The sequence below is a fragment of the Coregonus clupeaformis genome, chromosome 14 (genome assembly GCF_020615455.1).
Source record: "Coregonus clupeaformis isolate EN_2021a chromosome 14, ASM2061545v1, whole genome shotgun sequence".
Classification (NCBI taxonomy): Eukaryota; Metazoa; Chordata; class Actinopteri; order Salmoniformes; family Salmonidae; genus Coregonus; species Coregonus clupeaformis.
The window spans coordinates 19,189,157-19,215,399 of NC_059205.1; the positions used below are offsets into that span (position 1 = coordinate 19,189,157).

Here is a 26,243-nt window from a genome sequence, read left to right on the forward strand (position 1 = left end):
TGGTCTGTTTTCATGTGCTCATTCAGTCAAAACCTTTTCCCAGGCTTCGTACTCCTGTGGATATGAGTTAGGCTAACTTTTAAAACTGTGTTGTTGTGTCCGTTTGCATGTGTTTCTGTATTGTGTTCTGTTCTGTGTGGACCCCAGGAAGGGTAGCTGTTTCTAATGTATGCCTTACAACTAATCAATAAACCAATAAACTCCCCAGGACCTATCCTTTCTCTTAACCCCTGACCCCTTGATCATTCTGTATGCCAGCCAATCAAATCACAGAATCATTCATGGTTGTATGATGCTAGCCAATCAAATCACAGCACCATATATGGCCGTAGCCCATAGCTTCATCCTGTGTCGTATCTCCTTTCTTCTTACCTTGAGGGAGTCGAAGCAGGCGATGACTCGTCCATTCTCTACCTGGCAGCTCTTGGCCGGGTGGGCGAACTTACACTCCTGGTCGGAGCGCGAGCACGTGCCTCTCTGGAACTCCCGGCACACCTCAAGCGTCAGCCATTTTGTGTCCCGCATGTGCGCCATGTTCATGTGCGCCATGGCGACAAAGACAGTCCTGGAAAATAATAGTAATCCGTCCGAATCGGGCTAAAGCGTGATGTGTGTGTTGGTGTGTGTGTCCTTTGCTTGGACACGGATAAGTCCCCTACTCCTTATTCTTCTGAAAGATCCAAGTGGATGTATCAAGGCGATAGGTGAAAAGTGTTTTAACAATGTTGTGTGTGTGTGTTATTGGGACATTCTCTTCCTTAAAGCATTGAGAACACACTCAACAGCCAATGATCTTAGCAGAGAATGACTCTACCACTGTCTGTCTCAACTTGTATCTCACCAACAATCCAGCACGTAACCCAGAGGGAAAGTTCAGTCTTCAGATCCTTCTCTTCTGACTACAACAGTACTGTAGGCTGTGACTGAATGGAGATAAATGGAGATTAGAGACACTGAGGAGTCTGAGAGTGAGAGGCTGGGCCCAGAAGGAGAGAGGCTTTGTGGGGTAGCGTGGTACGGGAGGGCAGGTGAAGGCTTAGGGCAGTAAGCCTGGTGATGATGGGGCTGGAGGCTGGAGCTGGTGCAGTGAGGGCGTAGGAAGGTGCAGGTCTGGGCGCGGGTTTTTTAGGCTTTGGCCGTGACGAGGGCTGTGGTTGGTATCCTTGTGCTCGCGTTACTGTGGCAGCAAGCGAGGCGGGGGGGGTGGAGCTTCTGCTCTAGAAGCGGATCGAAGCTGCAGCAGATGTCAGGGAAGGCACTTCTGTAGAGAAAGAGAGAGAGAGGGAGAAAGAGAGAGAGATAGACATTAGCTTGGTGATATATACTTCCACAGAATCGATTTAGAGTTGATTTCTGCCTCCATTCATTCCTCAGTGGAAACTCCTAGAGCATGATATGTTCTTTTCCAAGATCACGCTACTTTGCCTTGCTCATTCTCTTCACTTTCTAGAGCCCATCTATGCAGCTGTGGGAACAGATAATGTGTAGAAATGTCAGCCATGCAAGGGTGTCTGCTAAAACAAATAAAACTTTCACCCACCGCACTCCCACGAACACACACAGCGCACACACACACACCAAGCCATACCACACACAAACAACCTGTACAAAGCACTCTTTCACAACTACCAGCGTTTCTGGTCTGAGTCGGAAAATCTAATCAAACCCCATATCACTTACAGTTGAGCACTGCACAACCAGCCGTGGCAAATCTATTTAAAAGAGAAAGAAAGAGAGGGACAGAAAGAGTGAGCGAGGGAGGGAGGGAGAGTGGCAGAGAGAGACCGAAAGCAGCGGGAAGTGGAGGGGAGGGCGGTAATTTCCCTTTCTCAGAAGCGGTGTGTGTGCGGGGACCAATGAGAGCGGGCGGAATTGCAGCAACATTCTGGGCCGAGTGCCAGGTGAATGGGAGGGGTGGAGCCAAGGCGAGGTCGACCTGGCTGACTGACTGCCACCAGAGAGAGAGAGAAAGAGAGAGAGAGAGGGAGGAAAACATAAAAGAAAGGGGTGAGGAGAACATGAGAGAGAGGGGGGAGGAGAACATGAGAGAGGAAGAGAAAAAAAGGGTGAGTTAAAAAGAGAGCCAGAGAAAAAGAGAGAGAGAGAGAAAAGGGGGAATTAAAAAGTGAGAAAAATAAACCCAAAGCCAGAGAGAAAGAGATAAGCCCAGGCCAAGATAATCACTTTCCCTGCCATGACAACTATATTATTCCTGGAAGCAGACGATGATGAGTTAGGATGAGTTTGTTTCTCTTGCGCAAGTTACCAAATTTCACAACCGATCAAATAGAATCTCGCTTCCTGAGAAAGAAAACCTACCCAAGCATGTCCAGAAAGAAATCAAACCTCTACAATTATACAACATTAGACATGTCAAAAGTAATTAGCATGCCATTGCAGTGAATTGCCACCATGTAATTAAGTGCTAGTTATAAGAACGTAAAAATAGTAAAATCGCAGATTGAGATCACTGACCAAACAGTACCTATGATTACTTGTCAATTCCCTTTTCCCACTGTTTGCAGGTGTGACCATTGGTGAAAAGTAGGGCTGACCCAAATTAGTTGACTGCTCGATTGTTTGGTCGATAGGCTGTTGGTCGACTGAGATTTTTTTTGTTGAGCAGTTGCAAATATATATATACTTTTTTTGGGCACACAAGACACCTGTCTGATTCGCACCCATCTCAGTGAACTAATCCATTGCGGAGGCTGAGACTAATCCATTGTGGAGGCCGCGTGGATGGCACAGTCCAAGAAGAAGGGGAGTGTGGCTAAAATGCACAATGCACGTCTCTCTCCAGAATGCGCTCTCTCCTGCCAATTTGTGCACATTCATTGTTTCATAACTTCATTGTGTGAATTGTTTGCCTTGTTTGTTAGTGTCTATCAATTCCCCATTACATACACTACCAGTCAAAAGTTTTAGAATGCCTACTCATTCAAGGGTTTTTCTTTATTTGTACTATTTTCTACATGGTATAATAATAGTGAAGACATCAAAACTATGAAATAAGACATATGGAATCATGTAGTAACCAAAAAAGTGTTAAACAAATCAAAATATATTTTATATTTAAAATTCTTCAAATAGCCACCTTTGCCTTGATGACAGCTTTGCACACTCTTCGCATTCTCTCAACCAGCTTCATGAGGTAGTCACCTGGAATGCATTTCAATTAACAAGTGTGCCTTAATTTGTGGAATTTCTTTCCTTCTTAATGCGTTTGAGCCAATCAGTTGTGTTGTGACAAGGTAGGGGTGGTATACAGAAGATATCCCTATTTGGTAAAAGACCAAGTCCATATTATGTCAAGAACAGCTCAAATAAGAAAAGAGAAACGACAGTCCATCATTACTTTAAGACATGAAGGTCAGTCAATACGGAACATTTCAAGAACTTTCTTCAAGTGCAGTCGCAAAACCCGTCAAGCGCTATGAAGAAACTGGCTCTCATGTGTACCACCACAGGAATGGAAGACCCAGAGTTACCTCTGCTGCAGAGGATAAGTTCATTCGAGTCACCAGCCTTAGAAATTGCAGCCCAAATAAATGCTTCACCGAGTTCAAGTAACAGACACATCTCAACATCAACTCTTCAGAGGAGACCGTGTGAATCAGGCCTTCATGGTCGAATTGCTGCAAAAAAAACACTACTGAAGGACACCAATAATAAGAAGAGACCTGCTTGGGCCAAGAAACACGAACAATGGTGGAAATGTGTCCTTTGGTCTGGAGTCCAAATTGGAGATTTCTGGTTCCAATCGCCGTGTCTTTGTGAGACGTAGTGTGGGTCAACAGATGTTCTGCGCATGTGTATTTCCCACTGTAAAGCATGGAGGACGAGGCGTTATGGTGTGGGTGTGCTTTGCTGGTGACACTGTCTGTGATTTATTTAGAATTCAAGGCACACTTAACCAGCATGGCTACCACAGCATTCTGCAGCGATACGCTATCCCATCTGGTTTGCGCTTAGTGGGACTGTCGTTTGTTTTTCAACAGGACAATGACCCAACACACCTCCAGGCTGTGTAAAGGCTATTTTGCCAAGAAGGAGAGTGATGGAGTGCTGCATCAGATGACCTGGCCTCCACAATCCCCCGACCTCAACCAAATTGAGATGGTTTGGGATGAGTCGGACCGCAGAGTGAAGGACAAGCAGCCAACAAGTGCTCAGCATATGTGGGAAATCCTTCAAGACTGTTGGAAAAGCATTCCAGGTGAAGCTGGTTGAGAGAATGCCAAGAGTGTGCAAAGCAGTCATCAAGACAAAGGGTGGCTATTTGAAGAATCTCAAATATAAATATATTTTGATTTGTTTAACACTTTTTTGGTTACTACATGATTCCATATGTGTTATTTCATAGTGTTGATGTCTTCACTATTATTCTACAATGTAGAACAGAGTAAAAATATAGAAAAACCCTTGAATGAGTAGGTGTTCTAAAACGTTTGACCAGTAGTGTATATCACCAGTAGTAGCCTATATTTACTGTTAATTCCTATAATTTCTAATCTACAATGTTTGTTTGGTCATGGTAATTTCTGTTAATGCATTATATTATTATTACAGTATTTTACCGTTCTCATTGTCAGAGTGGACACGTTGTTTGCAGAGCGCACAACCTATGCTACACTTGTGAGAAACAAGTTTTGGTTTATTTCATTCCATTTATGAGTTTTGCCTATTTAGTCATTGTCTTTTGTTTGGAGCGCTACTGTCAATGTTGAGTAATAACCTGATTACGCATAGAAGTAGGCCTATAGGCTACCTGGCCTGCGCGCAAATGTAGGCATATAAATGTGCCCATTTGGGGATCTGATAGTATTTCTGATTGGCTTAACGCACCACCACTAATGAGCTGTGGAGCTTCTCAAAGTAATATTTTCTTCACCTTAAACAGCAAGCAAACAAAGTCTGTTTTTACATCCATTGAGAATGACAATAGTTCCTCAATGTATTTGAAAAATCTTTCCAGCTCTCTCCCTTTCGATAACCACTCAGCGTGAAAGGGAAAAATGTCATGCTCTGATCCAGTGGAAAGTCATAAAATAGGTCTACTTGATGAGCTCTTATCCCTTGCGCAAAATAGCCTACAGCTGTGTGTGTCTGTCCAGAGCTCACTGGGGCGGAAAAATATTTTATACAATATTGGAAGTTTGCTAGTGCAAGTTTCTGGCTGGACCCAAGTTGATAGTTGATACAATGTTTCAAGTTTGTTGCAGACAGGCCAGTAGCCAATGTGATTTATAGGATATCTATTTTTATCAGGATATTTTCTACCGGCAGGCTGTTGGATTTATGTAGGCTATTTTTACATAGTTGGCAATGGCAATATAAGTTACTTTTTAGGTTTGTATCATTTTCATTTAGATTTGGATAGAATTTTGATTAATCGTATGACAATGATTTTGAGATACGAAGACGTTATTATAAATTAAATGAAAGTGTTCCACGAAAATGTGCATATGAAAACCATAACTGGCACACATATCGGTAGAAATTGTAAGATAAATTGGCATTCCACATGAGAAATATTGCTGACTCCTCGTGTGGCCTATTATTACCGGCAACTTCAGGACAGTAATGGAAGAATCTGCGAAAGCCAGCAGGAACGGAAGAGGATGGACGGGTCAGGTTAAGGTTTTTCTCTTCTGGTTATCTTGATCTCTTGCTCCCTCTTGAGTCATTTGTGTCTTATTTCAATCAACAGCATCAGACAAGCATGTAGTTGATTTTATTAAAACACATAGGTTGTGTCTAGGGACAGCCCTAGTGAAAAGTATTTTTTTATAATGAAACTATTGTGTTTGCCAGGTGAATTTGATTCATCCCACTGGGCCAAAACTGGTTGTGTCCATATAATCAAAATACAAAAATCAATGTGATGATGTTGAATCAACGTGTTAAACTGATTGGATTTGCAAAAAAGTCATCAACGTAAGGGATTTTGTCTTTTTTTCACCTAACTTTTAACCTAAATGCAATGGCATGGTTACATTTTTGGTTGATTTCACGTTGAATTCACGTTAGTTTACAACTCAACCAAATGTAAATCAAAACTAGATGTTGAACTGACATCTGTGCCTAGTGGGATTTGAGTCACACAGGGGCCGTTTTCCCTCTTATTATCCGAGCAGGGCCCGCGCTACACCCTCTCAAGAGAATACAATTTCCTAGAACACGATGTGCACGTTCAGCAATGATGTGCACGTTCAGCAATGATGTGCACGTTCAGCAGCGATATGCACATTCAGCAATGCTACAAAACCACTTTGCAACATTCTGTATCATGTCTCTGAAGGACACCATTGGTCACCATGACCAGGGAACATGTGTGTATTTTTACAGAGAGCTGAGCATCATAGTTCCAGAGAGAGAGTGGAGTGGGGGAGGGGGGGGAGAGAGCGAGAGAGAGTGAGAAAGAGAGTGTCACGCCCTGACTCAGAGGACGCTTATATGTTGAATCAGGGTGTGTATATTCCTTGTTGTGATTTTCTATGTTGTATTTTCTATGTTTAGATCTAGTATGTCTAGATCTATGTTGGCCGGTGTGGTTCCCAATCAGAGGCAGCTGTCGCTCGTTGTCTCTGATTGGGGACCATACTTAGGCAGCCTATTGGCACTAGTGGGTTGTGGGATCTTGTTCCGTGTTAGGTATGTTGTTTGTGTACCTTGGACTTTGTTGTTTTGTCGTTGTTTATTCGGTTCAAATAAACATGTATGCATATCACGCTGCGCCTTGGTCTGACCCGTTCATCAACGAACGTGACAGAGAGAGCGAGAGAGAGAGAGAGAGAGAGAGCGAGAGAGAGAGAGAGAGAGAGAGAGAGAGAGAGAGAGAGAGAGAGAGAGAGGAGGGGGTTGAGTAAACAACACCCTACTGCTTGACAAGGCTTCACCTCGGATGACTTCATGCAGGCTCAAATGAAAATGGCCCATACGGGTGACAACTATGACCTTTGGAACCCAAACACACTGAATGATAACACACACTTTGGAACAGTACCACAACACAGACACTTTGGAACCGAAAGACAACACACACACAAACTTTGGAACACACCGAACGGCACACACACCTTCGAACTGAACGACAACACACCCTTTGGAAGGGGAAGAAAGAAAAAAGCCAGAAACAGCAAACAAAGACAATATACATTATTTTCTAATCTGACTTTGAATCTGTTTCAAAACTGCTGTGCAACGTTTCATCTTAATTCCATCGAAAAAGTCTGTTTGGCCAGGTTTGATCTGTCTGTTGTTTTAATATGGAGGTGGATGTAGTTTGAGCTTCAGAGCGTGTTGATGTTAAGACGTGTTTATTGCTGAAGCTTTGCTTTCTCATAGCTGATTTTAACGCTTTTTTATTGCACACTTAAACTTTCTTGTGAGGTGGATACATTTTCAAATAGGCAATTAACACAAAGTAGCACAACCAAGTAATCCACAGTCACCAGTACACAAACCTAAAGTCATAAATCCCAAAATTCCTTACCTTAGAAACCAAACTTCAATGACAAATTACATTAGCAATTTAACTATTTTCAATTTGATTACTAATCAAATTAATTTGTTTACTGACTATACTGTGTGTTTCAGATTCTTCAGTCATTTCCATGGTTTCTGTGGGCTGTGGTAGTCAGTCAGCTCTGCAGGTAGCTATGGAAGGCCGTTCAGGTGTCAAAATTAACAAGTCAAATAACACTATTTGACGCATCAAATAAGCTTTTAATTTGACATGTAAAATAACACAATTATATTATAGAATGTTGAGTGCGCTGAATTTGAAGCCCATTGAAAACTAGTTTTTTGAATTGACGAGGGCAGTCCATAAGCGCAGACGAAGGATATCAAGGATCTGGAAAAAGTCTGTATGGAGGAATGGTATAAGATCCCTCCCAATGTGTTTGCCAATCTCCTAAAATATTTTTGAAAAAGGCTCAGTGTCATTATCCTAGCAAGGGGAGGGTGCTGGAGTTTTGAAAACAGGGAATCCAATCATTTGGACCCCTATCTTTTATTAGATTTGTTTTATTACGTGTTAAACAAAATTCAAAAGGCACTCGCACATCTGAGCTATCTTTGTTACAGGTGCATGGTAACAACTGAATAACATCAGAGAAAAAAGAAGAAACCCGCACACTGCTCTTGCTAGAATCACTGCTCTTTATTAAGCTTTACGTATACAATACTTGTGAAACAAAATCTATTTTTCTGAGCAATTGCATTAGTATAAAATAATATAATTCTTTCAATTTTTTAAGCATACAATATAGCTCAGTATTTGTATTATTTATTTTATACAGTCTTTTTTGCTTATCTTTATCAAGGGATCCAATCATTTTGGACCCCACTGTATCTCAACCACAACTGAAATACCAATAATTTCTGTATTACTTTAAACTGTTGGTCTAACAGTTCAGAAAGTCATGACCATACCCCTGCTTTAACTAAATGTAAATGTCATAACCCATTATTCTTGTTTTTGTACCCTTTACCACGCTTGGCATGCATGTCATTTGTTTGTAGAACAACTGTGAGAAAGTCCATTCTGAAGAAACTCCAAAATGAATGAAAATAAAAATTCTGCTGACACCGTCTAAAATATAATTTCCCCTTTCATAAATGAGCCTAACTACATATTGGTCCATATTATCAGGCCGCTGTGCTATTTAGCAATACACATTATCACCTGTAGCCCAACTGATGCAGCATAATGGCATAAATAAATAGATTGAAGCATGGAGTTGCCCATCTGTATTTGTCCTAATCATTAGCTAGATCAGTGCATCCTAAACCTTTTCAGTCTTGCCCCCCTTTCATCATGGGGAACATCCTGTAGATTTTCAAATAGAAATACAAACTAAAGTTGGTTCTGGAAGTGTTCTGATGGTGATTATTAGGTTGCATAAACATGATTAGTGCTTTCCACCCACAATGTTGGCTTTCAAATAGGCATCAATAAGGAGGATATGTTGCTGCTGTTGGTCAATGGTCAGAGTCTGGGAGACAGGCAGGCTGCCTCTGACTGGGGAGAGAAACAGGCTTGCTTGAGCCTACTGCCTGAGGTTCATAGAAGCAGCTCTTTTCTAATTCTAGAAACTAGATATTTTAAGGTTTATAATCCTACCAAAAAGCCCAATATAACCAATTACCTCTAATTTTGAGAAATAGCGCTCATAAGCGAGATGCGCATTTCGTCACTTCGCAATATAAACTTTCTCCATTTGAAAAAACATAATTTGACTGTACTATTTTATTTGTTCCAAGTTAACTCACAGATTTGAGGGTTTGTTAAAAACATGAGAGAGGAGACCTAAAGAGACCTAAAGAGACCTAAAGAGACGAGATATTGTGTCTCTGTTCTCCTTACAAGCCTTGCTCAACTTTTTTTCCCTCCCCAAACCACAGCTTCTAAAACCCGGGCCAAACCAAAAGCATAATTAGCGGTGGCGGAGGGGGGGCACTGAGTAGCACTGTGTGGTGTAAAGACAGAGAAAGACATTAGCTGCCTGACGCTTTACAGTGGGAAAATAATTTCCTATCAATCAAATTCATCATGGTATATTATGGAAGGGTCAAATTGACCAGTCTCTAATATTGGGAGGGGTCATGATCCCCCTTCCCCCCTGCAAGTTACATGCCATCAAGCATTTTGTCAACATCGATGACCGTTTGGGAACTGGAGCTAGGCTGTCTCCCTAGTCCATACTACGTTGACTTCGGTTTCCAGTATGACAAAGTCACTCACAAATATCTTTGATACAGATGTTAATAGCAACTCCTGGGGTAACTAGCTGCTAGCACCAATGCAACCAGCCTGAAAACAATTACCAGAAACTGCACTCATTGTCAATATTCTTAGCAATGATTTAGGAATCCATGTGACTATTAGGCAGCCACTATTTAGGAATCCATGTGACTATTAGATAGCCAATTGTTCTCTTTTTGAAATCGAACGATAGTTCATGAAAATAACTAGCTAGCTAGCTAGATAATGAACTAAACAAGCTAGCTAGCTGTTGACCCAAGCTATAGCAGCTAGCTAGCTTCATACTCTGGCTAGTGGGTTGACCGGACCGGGTCCGACCATCAACCAAATACGAAAACGGTATAATAAATGTGGGGTATTCCGATAATAACATCTAGATAGTTAGCTAACTAACTAGATAGCTACTGAAACAGATGATGTTGTTTTGCTATGTTTTTTGGGGAAAATATTATTTGCATCCATCAACTTGTTTTCTGACAAGTTGTCCGGAGAGCTTGTGTGTCTGCCGCAGAGGTGCGCAAGACAAAACTTTACCAGCATCATAGCATACGTACCAGTGAATCACTGTTACATATGAAATACGAGTGATAGTGTAATCACTACGTAAAATAATAATGTACCTGTTAAATTATTAAGTGACATGCAGTCATATTCAAGTCCTGATTGGTTAATAAGTTTATCTGACGTGTCAAATAGTGTTAAATAACAAGACGTTGACTGACCCAAACAGCGTTTGATAGGTAGCTGACTGTTCCATATATAACATTATTGAGAGACAATGAGATAAATATGCCTTATTAAGTCACTATCATGCCTAGAAACAGAGCTCCTTTACCGCTATTGAAATACAGTTGAAGTCGGAAGTTTACATACACTTAGGTTGGAGTCATTAAAACTAGTTTTTCAACCACTCCACAAGTTTCTTGTTAACAAACTATAGTTTTGGCAAGTCGGTTAGGACATCTACTTTGTGCATGACACAAGTAATTTTTCCAACCATTATTTCACTTATAATTCACTGTATCACAATTCCAGTGGGTCAGAAGTTTACATACACTAAGTTGACTGTGCCTTTAAACAGCTTGGAAAATTCCAGAAAATGATGTCATGGCTTTACAAGCTTCTGATAGGCTAATTGACAACATCATTTGAGTCAATTGGAGGTGTACCTGTGGATGTATTTCAAGGCCTACCTTCAAACTCAGTGCCTCTTTGCTTGACATCATGGGAAAATCAAAAGAAATCAGCCAAGAACTCAGAAAAAAAATGGTACACTTCCATAAGTCTGGTTCATCTTTGGGAGCAATTTCCAAGTGCCTGAAGGTACCACGTTCATCTGTATAAACAATAGTACGCAAGTATAAACACCATGGGACCACGCAGCCGTCATACCGCTCAGGAAGGAGACGCATTCTGTCTCCTAGAAATGAATGTACTTTGGTGCTAAAAGTGCAAATCAATCCCAGAACAACAGCAAAGGACCTTGTGAAGATGCTGGAGGAAACAGGTACACAAGTATCTATATCCACAGTAAAACGAGTCCTATATCGACATAACCTGAAAGGCCGCTCAGCAAGGAAGAAGCCACTGCTCCAAAACCGCCATAAAAAAGCCAGACTACGGTTTGCAACTGCAAATGGGGACAAAGATCGTCCTTTTTGGAGAAATGTCCTCTGGTCTGATGAAACAAAAATAGAACTGGCCATCACAAAGCCCTGACCTCAATCCTATAGAAAATGTGTGGGCAGAACTGAAAAAGCGTGTGCGAGCAAGAAGGCCTACAGACTTGACAGTTACACCAGCTCTGTCAGGAGGAATGGGCCAAAATCCACCCATCTTATTGTGGGAAGCTTGTGGAAGGCTACCCGAAATGTTTGACCCAAGTTAAACCATTTAAAGGTAATGCTACCAAATACTAATTGAGTGTATGTAAACTTCTGACCCACTGGGAATGTGATGAAAGAAATAAAAGCTGAAATAAATCATTCTCTCTACTATACTAAAATAAAGTGGTGATCCTAACTGAATTTTTACTAGGATTAAATGTCAGGAATTGTGAAAAACTGAGTTTAAATGTATTTGGCTAAGGTGTATGTAAACTTCTGACTTCAACTGTATTTATTTCAAAGACCTCTCGTGTCACTTACTTCACAACTCCCTGCATTTAATTATATTACTGTCTATTTCCTTCAACTGTCTCCCATCAACACACATACACACATCTATACGAAAAACACACACACACACACACACACACACTTTTTTGTGCCCTCAATATGACTGTCTGGTCTGCTTTGTCCCAGAATCCTTAACGGTAACAGTCCCTCACTTTCCAAGGTCTCGGAACATGGTGCAAGGTCACACAGACTGGTGGGAGGATGGAGGAAATAGAGAGAAATAGAGATGGAGAGTAGGGCTGGGAGATATCAAAGATTGTCTGTTATATTGACAAGATAGTCAAGTGACCTCGTTAACAATGGAAAAACATGTCCTCAAAGATGGAAGGCAGACGGGAAGAGGCGAGATCAGGTGGGACCATTCTAGCCAATGAAGGGCAGGCCATAGAGATAGAGGACTCATCTTTGTATCTGTGCCATTATAACGTCTGTGACAGCATGGACAGCGCCATTGAGGCTATCTCCATTTTAAAGTAGTCAATTTTCTCCTTATTCTCATAGGAATCCCCACCCAGTTGACTACTTTAAAATGGTGGAAGACCTCAATGGCAATGGCCATGCTAAAACAGGTTATATCCATGATGAGTCCTCTATCTAACCATTAAGAAAATTATATTCAATCAATTAAGCCTCACATAGCAAATTAGCAATTACATTTTTTCACCAAATTCGACACTCTCAATAACCTCCATACAAAAATTCCTCACTTCGTGGGCTTATTTTCGTGGACAGATTTTGGGCGGAGTAAAACCTCTAGCTTCGCCTCTTCCTCTCTGGCGATGTCAACATTTGTCCTATCGTGATTATGTACCCATAAAACATTGAGATTAACGATGGTATCACCCTCTATTGGCAACCCCCCCCCCCCCAAAAAAAAACTATTATAGCCGTTGGGCTATTGCGCAAAATCGAATGCTACGACTGGACGAGTCATGGCGAAAGATAATGTTGTTCAAAGCCTGGGCAGAGGCTAAGTGCAGGCAAATATTTTCTAATATTCCTTTCTGGTGGAGGAGCTTCAGCATGGAACAGGTGTGTGTGTGTGTGTGTGTGTGTGGCTGTGGCGCGCACATGATGGAGCAATGACACTGATGGGGAACGGTCTTACCGTAGTGAGTTAGGTTATACATCTTGGGCTGGATAGAAGTAGACTACCGTCTTCAGAACTGGATAATAATTGCTTTATTTGCCTCATAAATTAAGAGTAAATAAATAATAGTGTTTGTTCTGAGGGAGGTGACCAAGAACCCGATGGTCACTCTGACAGAGCTCCAGAGTTCCTCTGTGGAGATGGGAGAACCTTCCAGAAGGACAACCATCTCTGCAGCATTCCACCAATCAGGCCTTTATGCTAGAGTGGCCAGACGGAAGCCATTCCACAGTAAAAGGCACATGACAGCCCACTTGGAGTTTGCCAAAAGACACCTAAACTAGACTCTCAGACCATGAGAAATAAGATTCTTTGATCTGATGAAACCAAGATTGAACTCTTTGGCCTGAATGCCAAGCGTCTCGCCTGGAGGAAACCTGGCACCATCCCTACGGTGAAGCATGGTGGTGGAGAGACCTGAAAATAGCTGTGCAGCAACGCTCCCCATCCGACCTGACATATCTTGACAGGGTCTGCAGGGAATAATGGGAGAAACCCTCCAAATACAGGTGTGCCAAGCATGTAGCGTCATACCCAAGAAGACTCAAGGCTGTAATCGCTACCAAAGTCCTGAGTAAAGGTTCTGAATACTTATGTAAATTTGCTAAAATTTCAAAAAACCTGTTTTTGCTTTGTCATTATGAGGTATTGTGTGTAGATTGATGAGGGGGGAAAAACAATGTAATCAATGTTAGAATAAGGCTGTAATGTAACAAAATGTGGAAAAAGTCAAGGGGTCTGAATACTTTCCGAATGCACTGTATGCGAAAATGTGCCTTTTGAATTTTGTAGCTAGTAGCTTAGTCAAGGATGCATCATGGAATATTGGCACAGTACACTTGTGACAGACCAAGCAGAACAAAAGTAAACCTTGAATTTGGAGGTTTAAAATATCCCTCTGGTGGCCAAGTTGTTTGTTTGTTATTATTTTAAGAAATGCCATGGGTTGGAGGATATACTGTAGGGTCCGAAATTATTGACACCCTTGATAAAGATGTGCAATAATGACTGCATAAAATAAATAATTCAAAAACGGAGCTATATTGTATGCAAAAAAAAAGAGGAAATACCCTCAAGACTTGCTAAACTCCCCTGTTATTAGTAATGGTGAGAGGTTAGTATGTCTTGGGGGTATGACCTTTAACTCTCTGTAACTTTCTCACTCATCATTATACACGATTCATTCAGAATGATCTGTAATCATGGTAGCATCCACATTAATGTAGAAGTGTTTAGAAATATATTATATTCTTATTTACAATAAAAGTGACTCCAAAATGACACAATACATTATTTACCATTAATTTCTATTGGGCACAAAATAATCTGAAACACAACCAAAATGAACTGCAAATGCATCCAACAAGTTTGTAGAGTCACAAGCTTGATGTATTCATTGCGTGCTAGGAATATGGGATCAAATTAGTGATGTGCAGTTTGCGAACGATTCTTTCTTTTTGAACGACTCTTTCTACTGACTAGAGAGTTATGACTCATTTTTCTGAGTGACTCGTTCATTTTAGTCTTTAATTTGACCTGCTAGTTCTGGCCGCAATGAGTCCTACAGCAGGATTAATACACGGTCCTCTGGCTCAGCGGCTCCAGAGACGTGCTTTGACCACCAACGGTCTGTCATATGCGCACAGGGAAATAGATAATGAGCATAGAGAAGAAAAATACATGTTTAGAACTGATAATTAATCGTATGGTGCAAGAATGAATACAACTGATTGATTATTGAATGTTACGATGGGACACAGCTTTGTGGAACCAAAACATACACAGCTTATACTCAACAAACTCGAAATCGAGAACAAATTGTTTTGGGGGCTGCTGTTCGCGAACAACATTGTGCTTATCACCCTCACGGCAGTCAAGCAATGCATTCCACCAAGAGTCGTTCACAATCTAGTCCGGTTGCGGCCATAACTAGACCTCGTTTTAAATGTATCAAGCAATAATCATATTTTTATGCCTAGCAATCAACAAATGTACATTGTTTAAAGCACACGTTTACAAGTCTCGACTCACAAATGACATCTCCAATAAGCCCCCTATGGTGAAAGACATGTGAACGAGAGGCTTGTAAAATCATGACTATTTTGAGTTTTCAGTTCATTCTGCATGCTCTGGGCATTACTGACTCATTACGGAACGGAATGAGTCAAAAGATTTGTTATTTTGACTTTTGAGTCAGTAAAAAGAGCAAAACTTCCCATCACTAGACCAAATACTCAACTTTTGACTACTTCACTTATAAGAATCTTTAGGGGTGTCAATAATGAGTGAAATAGTTTTCCTTCCAAAAAATGGCAAGTAAGTATATTAAAAAGTAGCCTTTCTGTGTTGGAATGGTGTGTGCATACCCCAACAACATATACCGGTCATTAAAGATATTAATGCGAGTAGACCGCTGATTAGCCAGCTCATCCTCCTCAGGAGGATGACATCATCCTCTATGAGGAAATAGCAAGCATTTTTTAAAAGGTCTGTTTGAGACACAAGTTTGAAGTGGGGTTTTTGACTGTTTTTTTAAAACTCCAAGTTATGCTTTGGCCACAAATACGAGTATAGGATGAGTCAAAAACATTATTTGGGTATGAGTTAACAGAATATTAACTTTTAAAAGTGAGATTTTCACTGGACAGTTATTTTAAGTTTAAACTTTTTCTAATGTTTGCAAGTATGGACCCAATAGGTTTAAGTGTTAGACAATGTCTAATTAAATCACAACAAGGTCCAACTACACATTTATAAAATCTATGCTGTGTACATGATCTTAGACAGGTTCATCAGCTATGGTGGTGAGGTGACAACCATTGTGTAGCGTAGCCTACTATTTTGACTCAAGAGGGGAACAGCCTGACAACATGGAAAGCTACAGCTGTCGAGGCTACATGCTAATTGTGCAGGCTGGCATAGGAGTTGCCAAGGGTGTGGTTCACAGTTATGATAAGGCTTCCTGAGGAATAACTGGATGATGATAGCTAGATAATTAGCCTTGCTTGACATCATGCTACAATCACAGACTGCGCTTCTAGCTGCATACTTCCACCCTCCAAAGCATAAAAATGGAGTATACAAATTATTAAAGTGCAAGTCTGAAGAAAAGTATACATAGTGCCAACAGAGAACTGAAATATTTTACCCTTGTTTCAGCTTTCCTGAGAGCTGCCTGTATGCACAGTTCACAGAAATAAAAAGACACAGCAGCATTATATCTCCCTCAGCCTGTTCTTTAGTAAAGGAGTGGTTTCAGCACAGAGTCAGAATAAGGGCGATGGTGTGCTGAGATAGGCCTTCGGAGTTGAAGGTGTTAGAGGAAATGCAATACCGCAGCCCTGGCTGTTTGGTGTGCTTTAAATATCAGAAGTCAATATCGCCCTCGCTCACCCTCACCCTGACACATACACTCACTGACACAAACTCACTCGCATACATTTGCACGCACACATGCACTCTCACACACGCACATGCAAGCACACACACACACATACTCAGACTCACACATACACACCTAAGTTAACACACACACACACTTATACTCACACTGCAACTTTATCTAGGCCCGCCTCTCCACCACCGTGACACACAGCCATGAGCCATATATCCCAGAGTAAACACTGTTTCCTTGACAACGCCACTTCCCATGTTGACTGAGAGCTTTTATGACCAGAGAGATGACCGCAGGCCAAGGACAGGGCAGGGACCAAACACGGTCTTATGGGTTCACTGGGTTAGTTCAGCAATACAGCACAGGGTCTTATACTGGACAGGTCTAACACCTTCCTCATAGCCCATTTAATATTTTCCTTCATCATCCTCCTTATCATCATTATCATCAGTGAGTATTAAACAGAACACACAAAATTACCTGACCTACTCCTAATAATCGTCATAATAACCCTCCTCAGTATCAGATCCCCTTTTTTTGCCTCTTGCAGCATATGCCTGGTTTGTCAGGGGGGCGAAGTGGTGTGTGTGTCTGTTGTCTGTGTGTGAGCAAGAGAGTGAGAGTTTGTGGTTAGAAACGAGCATCGGACCACAAACAATGGCTACTCATTCCAATGAGAGCAAACAGAGGATCAGAAGACAATGAGATCTGTTGTGTGGCCCACATACACAGTCACTAACCACACACACACACACACACACACACAAACACACATGCTGGCATGTACCCTGTTGTGTGTTTAAGCTGCCGTGAATGTCCAACTGTGTGGCCATGTGCGTGACCGTCGGAATGACTGTGTGTGTGTGTGTGCTCAGATGTGTTAAACTCATGAACAGGCGCATGGAGGATAATGACTTCTCTTATGGTCTAATGAGAAGGCCATCGGCTCACATTTACAACAGTGTCTCAGTGGCTGTTAAGAGTCTCTGGGGTTTAACTGCACACACCATAACAGACCTGTTATTGCTCTGCCTGTGGCCAATGCATTTGCATTAAACTGTATGGTGGATATAAGATGTACTCTGATCAGTACTAGGGCCACTCATGAGAGTATCTTGTTGTTGTTGGCCAATTGTAGGAAAGGGAGAAAGCACACAGTTAAAGTTACACTACCGGTCAAAAGTTTTAGAACACTTACTCATTCAAGGGTTTTTCTTTATTTTTACTATTTTCTACATTGCAGAATAATAGTGAAGACATCAAAACTATGAAATAACACATGTAGTAACCCAAAAAGTGTTAAAAAATCAAAATATATTTGAGATTTGAGATTCTTCAAATAGCCACCCTTTGCCTTGATGACAGCTTTGCACACTCTTGGCATTCTCTTAACCAGCTTCATGAGGTAGTCACCTGGAATGCATTTCTATTAACAGGTGTGCATTCTTAAAAGTTAATTTGTGGAATTTATTTCCTTCTTAATGCGTTTGAGCCAATCAGTTGTGTTGTGACAAGGTAGGGGGATATACAGAAGATAGCCCTATTTGGCAAAAGACCAAATACATATTATGGCAAGTACAGCTAAAAAAAGCAAAGTCCATCATTACTTTAAGAAATGAAGGTCAGTCAATATGGAACATTTCAAGCACTTTGAAAGTTTCTTCAAGTGCAGTCGCAAAAACCATCAAGCGCTATGATGAAACTGGCTCTCATGAGGACCGCCACAGGAATGGAAGACCCAGAGTTACCTCTGCTGCAGAGGATAAGTTCATTAGAGTTACCAGCCTCAGAAATTGCAGCCCAAAGAAATGCTTCACGGAGTTCAAATAACAGACACATCTCAACATCAACTGTTCAGAGGAGACCGTGTGAATCAGGCATTCATGGTCGAAAAGAAACCACTACTAAAGGAAACCAATAAGAAGAAGAGAACTTGCTTGGGCCAAGAAACACGAGCAAGACATTAGACCGGTGGAAATGTGTCCTTTGGTCTGGAGTCCAAATTTGAGATTTTTGGTTCCAACCGCTGTGTCTTTATGAGACGCGGTGTGGGTGAACGGATGATCTCCGCATGTGTATTTCCCACCGTAAAGCATGGAGGAGGAGGTGTTATGGTGTGGGGGTGCTTTGCTGGTGACACTGTCTGTGATTTATTTAGAATTCAAGGCACACTTAACCAGCATGGCTACCACAGCATTCTGCAGCGATATGCCATCCCATCTGGTTTGGGCTTAGTGGGACTATCCATTTTTTTCAACAGGACAATGACCCAACACACCTCCAGGCTGTGTAAGGGCTATTTTACCAAGAAGGAGAGTGATGGAGTGCTGCATCAGATGACCTGGCCTCCACAATCCCCCGACCTCAACCAAATTGAGATGGTTTGGGATGAGTCGGACTGCAGAGTGAAGGAAAAGCAGCCAACAAGTGCTCAGCATATGTGGGAACTCCTTCAAGACTGTTGGAAAAGCATTCCAAGTGAAGCTGGTTGAGAGAATGCCAAGAGTGTGCAAAGCTGTCATCAAGGCAAATGGTGGCTATTTGAAGAATCTCAAATATAAAATATATCTTGATTTGTTTAACACTTTTTTGGTCACTACATGATTCCATATGTGTTATTTCATAGTGTTGATGTCTTCACTATTATTCTACAATGTAGGAAATAGTAAAAAAATAAAGAAAAACCCTTGAATGAGTAGGTGTTCTAAAACTTTTGACCGGTAGTGTATGTAGTCTCAATTAGCCTAGCTAATCTTAACTAGCTAGCTATCTTAACTAGCTTCTCTCGGTTTGATGCAGTCAAGACAGGTACTATGTAATCAGATGAGATGATAAATAACTAACAAGAAGTTAGTCTACCAGCGCAAGTCAACTTGGTTGCTATCTCTCTCCCCCTCTCTGCTCCCCTCGTCACTCACAGACACACAACGCACAGCCCCTCCCCAGCTCCCTGCTTGAACTGCTGCTCTGCTTCTCTCTCCCTCATGCATTACTGATCCGGTTAATAAAACAATGGGCTTTTTTTCTCCTACCAAGGTTGGGCTCAATTCAGAATTGAATTTAGAATGCCTCATAAATTCCAATTCAATTTGAATTGAAGTAGTAAACAGGATACAGAATTGTAATTTAAATTTGAATTTAAGGAAATAGAACTGAATTCAGTTAAATACAATGAAATTCAAATGCCTCTTCTAGTCTGTATTAGGTGTAGTCTATACAAATATACATCTTGTACAGGACAAACTTAAAATTAATGATCACGGAAAACAAAACCTGTATATTATTCATCAAGTTGACCCTGAGGACTTCAAAAAAAGATGCCAAACAAATTAAATGGTTGGTGGAAATATAATTGGCTATTCTAAGCACTAAGGTTAAAAGAGTATGTGAACATTGTTTCCAGATAAAACTGATATATTCTTTGGTATCTGGAAGTGTGACCTGTCAGATTCAATAAAACTATTGTTATGTGACTGAGTGGAATTTCTTTGAATTGCATTGAATTAAATTCTACTTCCTGTTACTCACACTCAAATTCAAATTGTACATCCTGTTGGGGTGTTGGCCAATTCAATTCGAATTTCAACTCATGAGTTCAATGGGAGTCAATGTATATTTGAGGCCAACCCTGCTTCCTAACGTTACAGCATTGTTGCGTTAGGTATTTGTTTAATTTAAATGTTTTTCTTTATGATGATGATCAGGACCTGTTAGTGGTAGTTTTGTGATAACTGCACTGTGACTTGAATTCTGTGTTTTTCAGTTAGGGATTTTTTCTTTATGTTAACGATCCCAATTTTGTTTAAACGTTCACACCTCTAATGTCAACTTCCATGAGATTACAAAATTACAGATGTAAACATGTTTTGAGGCTATACAGTGTTTGTTAACAATTACTTGGTTTCAGGGGTGAAAGTAGATTTAATTTCTTTAATTTCTTTTTTTTTAATTGCGGGGTACAGGGCCTCCTATCTGGATCTCCTATTTGCACATGCCTAAAAATGTTTATGGGCCTAATTAGTAAAGAGTTGTCTTTTCACTTTTAAAATGGCATACCGGTAAGCAGAACCAGTCATAATGTTTTCATCTGATTGTCGAACAAATCATTTCAAAGGCTCCTTGGCTACCTGCGAACTTCATCCACTCTAAAATAATTCCAGAATCCAACAGCGCACCAGCCAATTGATGAATGGAAAAAGACATCTGCTAGAAAAACACGTGAAAGTGTAATGGCATTGAGAAACTTGTAACCTGGATTGAGTTCAAATCGATGTGTCTACTGCTGTCCGCGCGCATCTCAGTCTCGGCCTGTCATCTCTGCCTTGGCAAAATTTCACAGTGTTCTCTTCATAGAGAAGAACCCACACCGCATTTTGGAACGTTGGTAATACCACCTTTTTCCAAATCCATTCGCTAACTTTTTATGTGGCTGACATAAGTAATGATACATTCCAGTGTAGGAGCCTAAGGTTTACCGCCACTATTTCCTTTGCCAGTACTCCGTACCGGACAGTACCGGCTTACTTTCATTTAAAAGTCAACAAATGGATGTAGCAATTGCAGATTTCCCCTTTAAGTGTACAGTGTGGTCCGAAATATTGACACCCTAGATAAAGATGAGCAAAAATGACTGTATAAAATAAATAATTCAAATACTGAGCTATATTTTATGCAAAAAAAAGGGAAATTACATTATGTTATACTAATACAATTGCTCGGAGAGATGTTGTTTAACAAGTAATATTTTTTGGTCAAAAATGTAGGGGTCAAAATTAAACAGCCAAGTTTCAGCTTCCTGGCAGAGGCAACCAGGTTTTTGGCAAAAATATCCTGCTACTGGGTAAAGTTAATGATGCCGTTGACCTTAATTAACAAGGGCCCCAGGACCAGTGGAAGCAAAATAGCCCCATAACATCAAAGATCCACCACCATATTTTACAGTAGGAACGGGGTCCTTTTCTGTTCATGCATTCTCACTTCGACGCCAAACCCACCACTGGTGTGCGTAACCAAAGAGATCTATGTTCATGTCATCTGACAAATGTGAACTGGAGTTTGCTAAACTGCATTGGCACTTGGATTGGAACCAGTGCTTTGGTCAGATGACATGAACATAGAGCTCTTTGGCCATGCACACCAGTGGTGGGTTTGGCGTCAAAATGAGAATGGATAACTGAAGTAAATTGGCAGTGTAAAAATGTTTCTCTTTCAGAGATTTTTACAGATGGAAAAAAAATATATATATACATTCATGATTCTACTACGCCCAGTCAAAGCTATTCGCTGCTCTGGCACCCCAATGGTAGAACAAGCTCCCCCACGACGCCAGGACAGCGGAGTCACTGACCACCTTCTGGAGACATTTGAAACCCTACCTCTTTAAGGAATACCTGGAATAGTATAAAGTAATCCTTCTTCCCCCACCCCCCATAACATATACTTTTTTTAAGGTGGTTGTCCCACTGGCTATCATAAGTTGAATGCACCAATTTGTAAGTCGCTCTGGATAAGAGTGTCTGTTAAATGATGTAAATGTAAATGTACTAGTAGCTTTGCAGTATAGCCTTGCAGTAACAGAGTAGCACAGTTGTCTTTAGGTCAGGCTACAGCTGAACCCTGCCTGTCATTTCTTCTACAGTATGTTTTCCAGTATCTCTATTTGCATATCATATTCTGCACATCTATCACTCCAGTGTTAATACTAAATTGTAATTATTTTGTACTATGGCCTATTTATTGCCTTACCTCCATAACTTACTACATTTGCACACACTGTATATAGATTTTCTATTTTCTATTGTGTTATTGACTGTACGTTTTTGTTTATTCCATATGTAACTCTGTGTTGTTGTTGTTTTTTATCGCACTGCTTTGCTTTATCTTGGCCAGGTCGCAGTTGTAAATGAGAACTTGTTCTCAACTGGCTTACCTGGTTAAATAAATGTGAAATAAAAAAATAAAATCCAGACATAATACTACTGAGACAATGAAATCAGATAACCAGGTAAGCTGCAAGTAAGTATTTGACTATTCAACCTGCCAAACCCTTGAACGAACATTAAAGGTTGGACCGTGCCATATGGCAGCGATCAAATCAACCGCTACCCCGTTGCCATGACAGCATTGTATGGAGTGTGATATGGGTGTAATATGGGGCATAACGCAGTTCAAACTCAGTCGTAACACGGTAGTAACATGCCTGTAGACTCAAACCCCCTCTGGTATGAAGGTGTAACCTGTTAGCGGGAACCTCTCAGGCACCTAATCCTGTCCTCAGGGCAGAGCCTAGATCATTGAGCGATACAGGGAGACACTCACACACGTGCAGACAAACACACACACACACACTGGTACACAAACACGATTGAACCTATAAAATATACACACAGGCACACAAACACATGCAAAAATGCACGGTAGCACGAATGCACACACACATCATAGAGACACACACACACAAACACACAGAGTGTGTCAGCAATTCATTCCACGAGGAACTGAAAAGCACAATACAATACAAATATGTGTTTGTAATTTATTTTGCAGCTGTCTTGGGACAACTCTCCCTTGTCAAAGAGATATTTAATCTAAGTGTGATCTCCAGAAAAAAAGATTCAAGGCATTCCATAAGGGAAAGGCAGAACCCACTGCGCAATCAGCAGTGCATCTCTATGGGCCACTGCAAACCATCTAACTCACAACAACAACATTCCTCATCAGTGCTTCAACCACAGACATACCGCCAAGAGGAAACCAAAAGGAAACTGAGTGGAGAGGGGAAGGGAGGAGAAGAGAGTAGAAGACAATCATAAAGCATCTCAGAGTAAATCAAGGGGAAACTTAGAGACGAACAGAACAGAAGGGAGGAGAAGAGAAGAAAAGAGAGTGGAGAGGCCAGGACTGTAAAGTCTAAACCCAGAGAAGGAGGGCCCAATGGTGCTAGCTAGTAGCTACTAGCAACTGCCTCCCTTCACAGCAGAACCAGTCATAACGCTATAATAGATGTCTTCTCATCATAACACACAGACAACAGGGTTACTTTACTCTTGAACACACACATGTAAAACCCATTACATGACAACATTGGTGACTCTCTCAGCCGTTCAAAGTACGTATTCACTTACTTAGCTGCTCCAAATAAACAGCACCGCGCCGCAAACTAAAAACCTTCCATTCACTGAGTCTCTCTCTTTCTTCCTCCTCTCTCTCTTGCTCTCTTTTTCTCGCACTCTCTCAGTTCCTCCCTCTCTGTGAGACACACACAAAGAGACGCAGGCAAACACTCACACCCACTCACACAGACACAGCCACCCTCTCACACACTCTCTCCTCCCGCGACCCGGAATGTTTGGCAAGGCTCTACTGTACTGAAATACAGTGCTCACCATATAAGGTAGCGGCAGCTACACATGTCACACATCATTTACATGCAGCAGGCGGGGAGTTCACCTTACATATCACAAACACGCTGAGAGTGCATGCTAAAAACCACACCGCCCCCAGGCTGACGCTCAGAGCTGGGAGGAGAAAGACAAAAAAACTGAGAGAAGGAAAGTAAAGGGAAAAAAAGAGAGAAAAAGGAATGCTAGAGAAAATAGGCAAGCTTTTTTATTTTTAGTCGTAAACCAAGCCTCACTCTGGTTGGCCCGTTGGTTTCCAACATGTTGAGTTGTTGAGTCAGACAGAGGGAATGGAAGCTGTGTAGCCCAACTACTGATCCACTTTCCTGCTTCCCGGAGTAACCACAGCCTTCTACACACACACACACACACACACACACACACACACACACACACACACACGCACACACACACACACACACACACATTCCTGCTTCTAGCATTCGCCACAGTAAGAAGTTATAGAAGCTATTGTGTGACCTTTTGTATTTAGTCTGGTATGCATTTTCTCTGTGTGTGTGTGTGTGTGTGTGTGTGTGTGTGTGTGTGTGTGTGTGTGTGTGTGTGTGTGTGTGTGTGTGTGTGTGTGTGTGCAAGACAAGACATAACAAACAGATGTTAACCCAGTGCCCCGCAAAGCGAACACACACACACACACACACACACACAGCCTAAAGCTAACAAACCCCAGTATATCTTTCCCTTACAACACGCTAGACCCTACTGCTGTAAGTAAAGACAGTCACCTCGTCACAGAGAGGGAGATAGGGAGAAAGAGAAAGAAGGAGAGTAGGGTAAAACGGAAACCCTTACCTCTCACATTGCTGTGCGGTTTGTGCGCGCGCATCCGGGTGTCTGTTGAGTGTGTGTGTGTTTGTGTGTGTTCAGACAGGCCACGACAGCAGAGCCCCAGGCACCGGCTGGACCATTCTCAGGCAGAAAAGAGTGGAACGAGGGAGAAGACTGGCGGAGGGGTGAGTGAGAGAGTGAGTGAACAAGCGAACAGTGAAGGCGCCGCGCGGAACGGTGTGGTGCGAGAGAGGAGTGTCTGCCTCTGTGTGTGTGTGTATGTGTGTGTGTGTGTTGCTGGCTTGGCTCTGTGCGCTAGTGTCTCCCCTTCCCTGCTCCTGTTGGTGGCTGTGCTGTGTTTCTGGACTCCAGACTACTGCAGCCTGAGGAGAGCTCCACTTGCTGGACGGCTGCACTGTAGCAGCAGCTGGAGAGGAGGAGAGGAGGAGTGGAGGAGGAGGAGGAGGAGGAGGCAGCACTGACTGCATTCGGCAACACCAATCCTACAGACTCTCTGCTGCAGCTTTCTGGCTGCTCTCTCTCTCTCGCTCTCTCGCTCTCTCTCTCTCTCGCTCTCTGTCTGCTCGCTCCGCCCACTAGACCAACACCAGGAAGTGCTGGCTCTATTACTGCAACATTGTTATTTTCAAGGGTGTGAGAGAAAGGGGGAGAGAGAGAAAGAGGGAGGGGAGAGACGGAAGGTGAAAGATTCTGTCAGACCTGCACAGATTCTGTCAGACCTGGACCCTGACAGTAAATCTCAGTAAGACAAAAATAATGGTGTTCCAAAAAGGTCAATTTGCCAGGACCACAAATACAAATTCAATCTAGACACCGTTGCCCTAGAGCACACAAAAAACTATACATACCTCGGCCTTAACATCAGCGCCACCAAACTTCCACAAAGCTGTGAACAATCTGAGAGACAAGGCAAGAAGGGCCTTATACGCCATCAAAAGGAACATAAAATTTGACATACAAATTAGGATCTGCCAAAAAACACTTGAAGCAGTTAAAGAACACATTGCCCTTTATGGTTGTGAGGTCAAAATGGGACAAAATACCAAATTGAGACTCTGCATGCAGAATTCTCGCAAAATATCCTCCATGTACAACATAAAACACCAAATAATGCATGCAGAGCAGAATTAGGCCGATACCAGTTAATTATCAAAATCCAGAAAAGAGCCATTAAATTCTACAACCACCTAAAAGGAAGTGATTCCCAAACCTTCCATAACAAAGCCATCACCTACAGAGAGATGAACCTGGAGAAGAGTCCCCTAAGCAAGCTGGTCCTGGGGCTCTGTTCAAATCAAGCTTTATTTATACAGCACATTTCAGACATGGAATGCAACGCAATGTGCTTTACAGGAAAAAACTAGTAAAAAACAATGAAAATAAAAGCTGAAAGATTTAGTACACAACAAACATAAGATAAAAAACAAAAGAATGACACAAACTTAACAACTAAAAAGCACCCTAAGGAAAATAAAAGCTAAACATATGTTTTAAGATCTCTTTTAAATATATCCACAGTTTCGGCCCCCATCAGGTT

At 41.6% G+C, this 26,243-nt stretch overlaps 1 protein-coding gene across 16 annotated transcripts in view; it reads right to left on the bottom strand.

The window, feature by feature from the left end:
• LOC121581300 (muscleblind-like protein 1) overlaps window positions 1-26,243 on the bottom strand; it is a 116,503-nt gene that overhangs the window by 61,810 nt on the left and 28,450 nt on the right. For 4 of the 16 annotated variants that reach the window (XM_041896838.2, XM_041896830.2, XM_041896836.2 and 1 more), the window contains exons 1-2: window positions 24,710-25,170; window positions 373-1,261 (exon numbers count right to left, since the gene is read on the bottom strand). In XM_041896838.2, the coding sequence (XP_041752772.1) occupies window positions 373-549 (177 nt within the window). In that variant the 5' untranslated portion in view covers window positions 550-1,261; window positions 24,710-25,170. Of the gene's footprint in view, window positions 1-372; window positions 1,262-1,680; window positions 1,776-23,620; window positions 23,775-24,709; window positions 25,172-26,243 lie in introns of those variants that run through there. The other 12 variants (XM_041896835.2, XM_041896833.2, XM_041896831.2 and 9 more) reach the window with 7 other exon arrangements.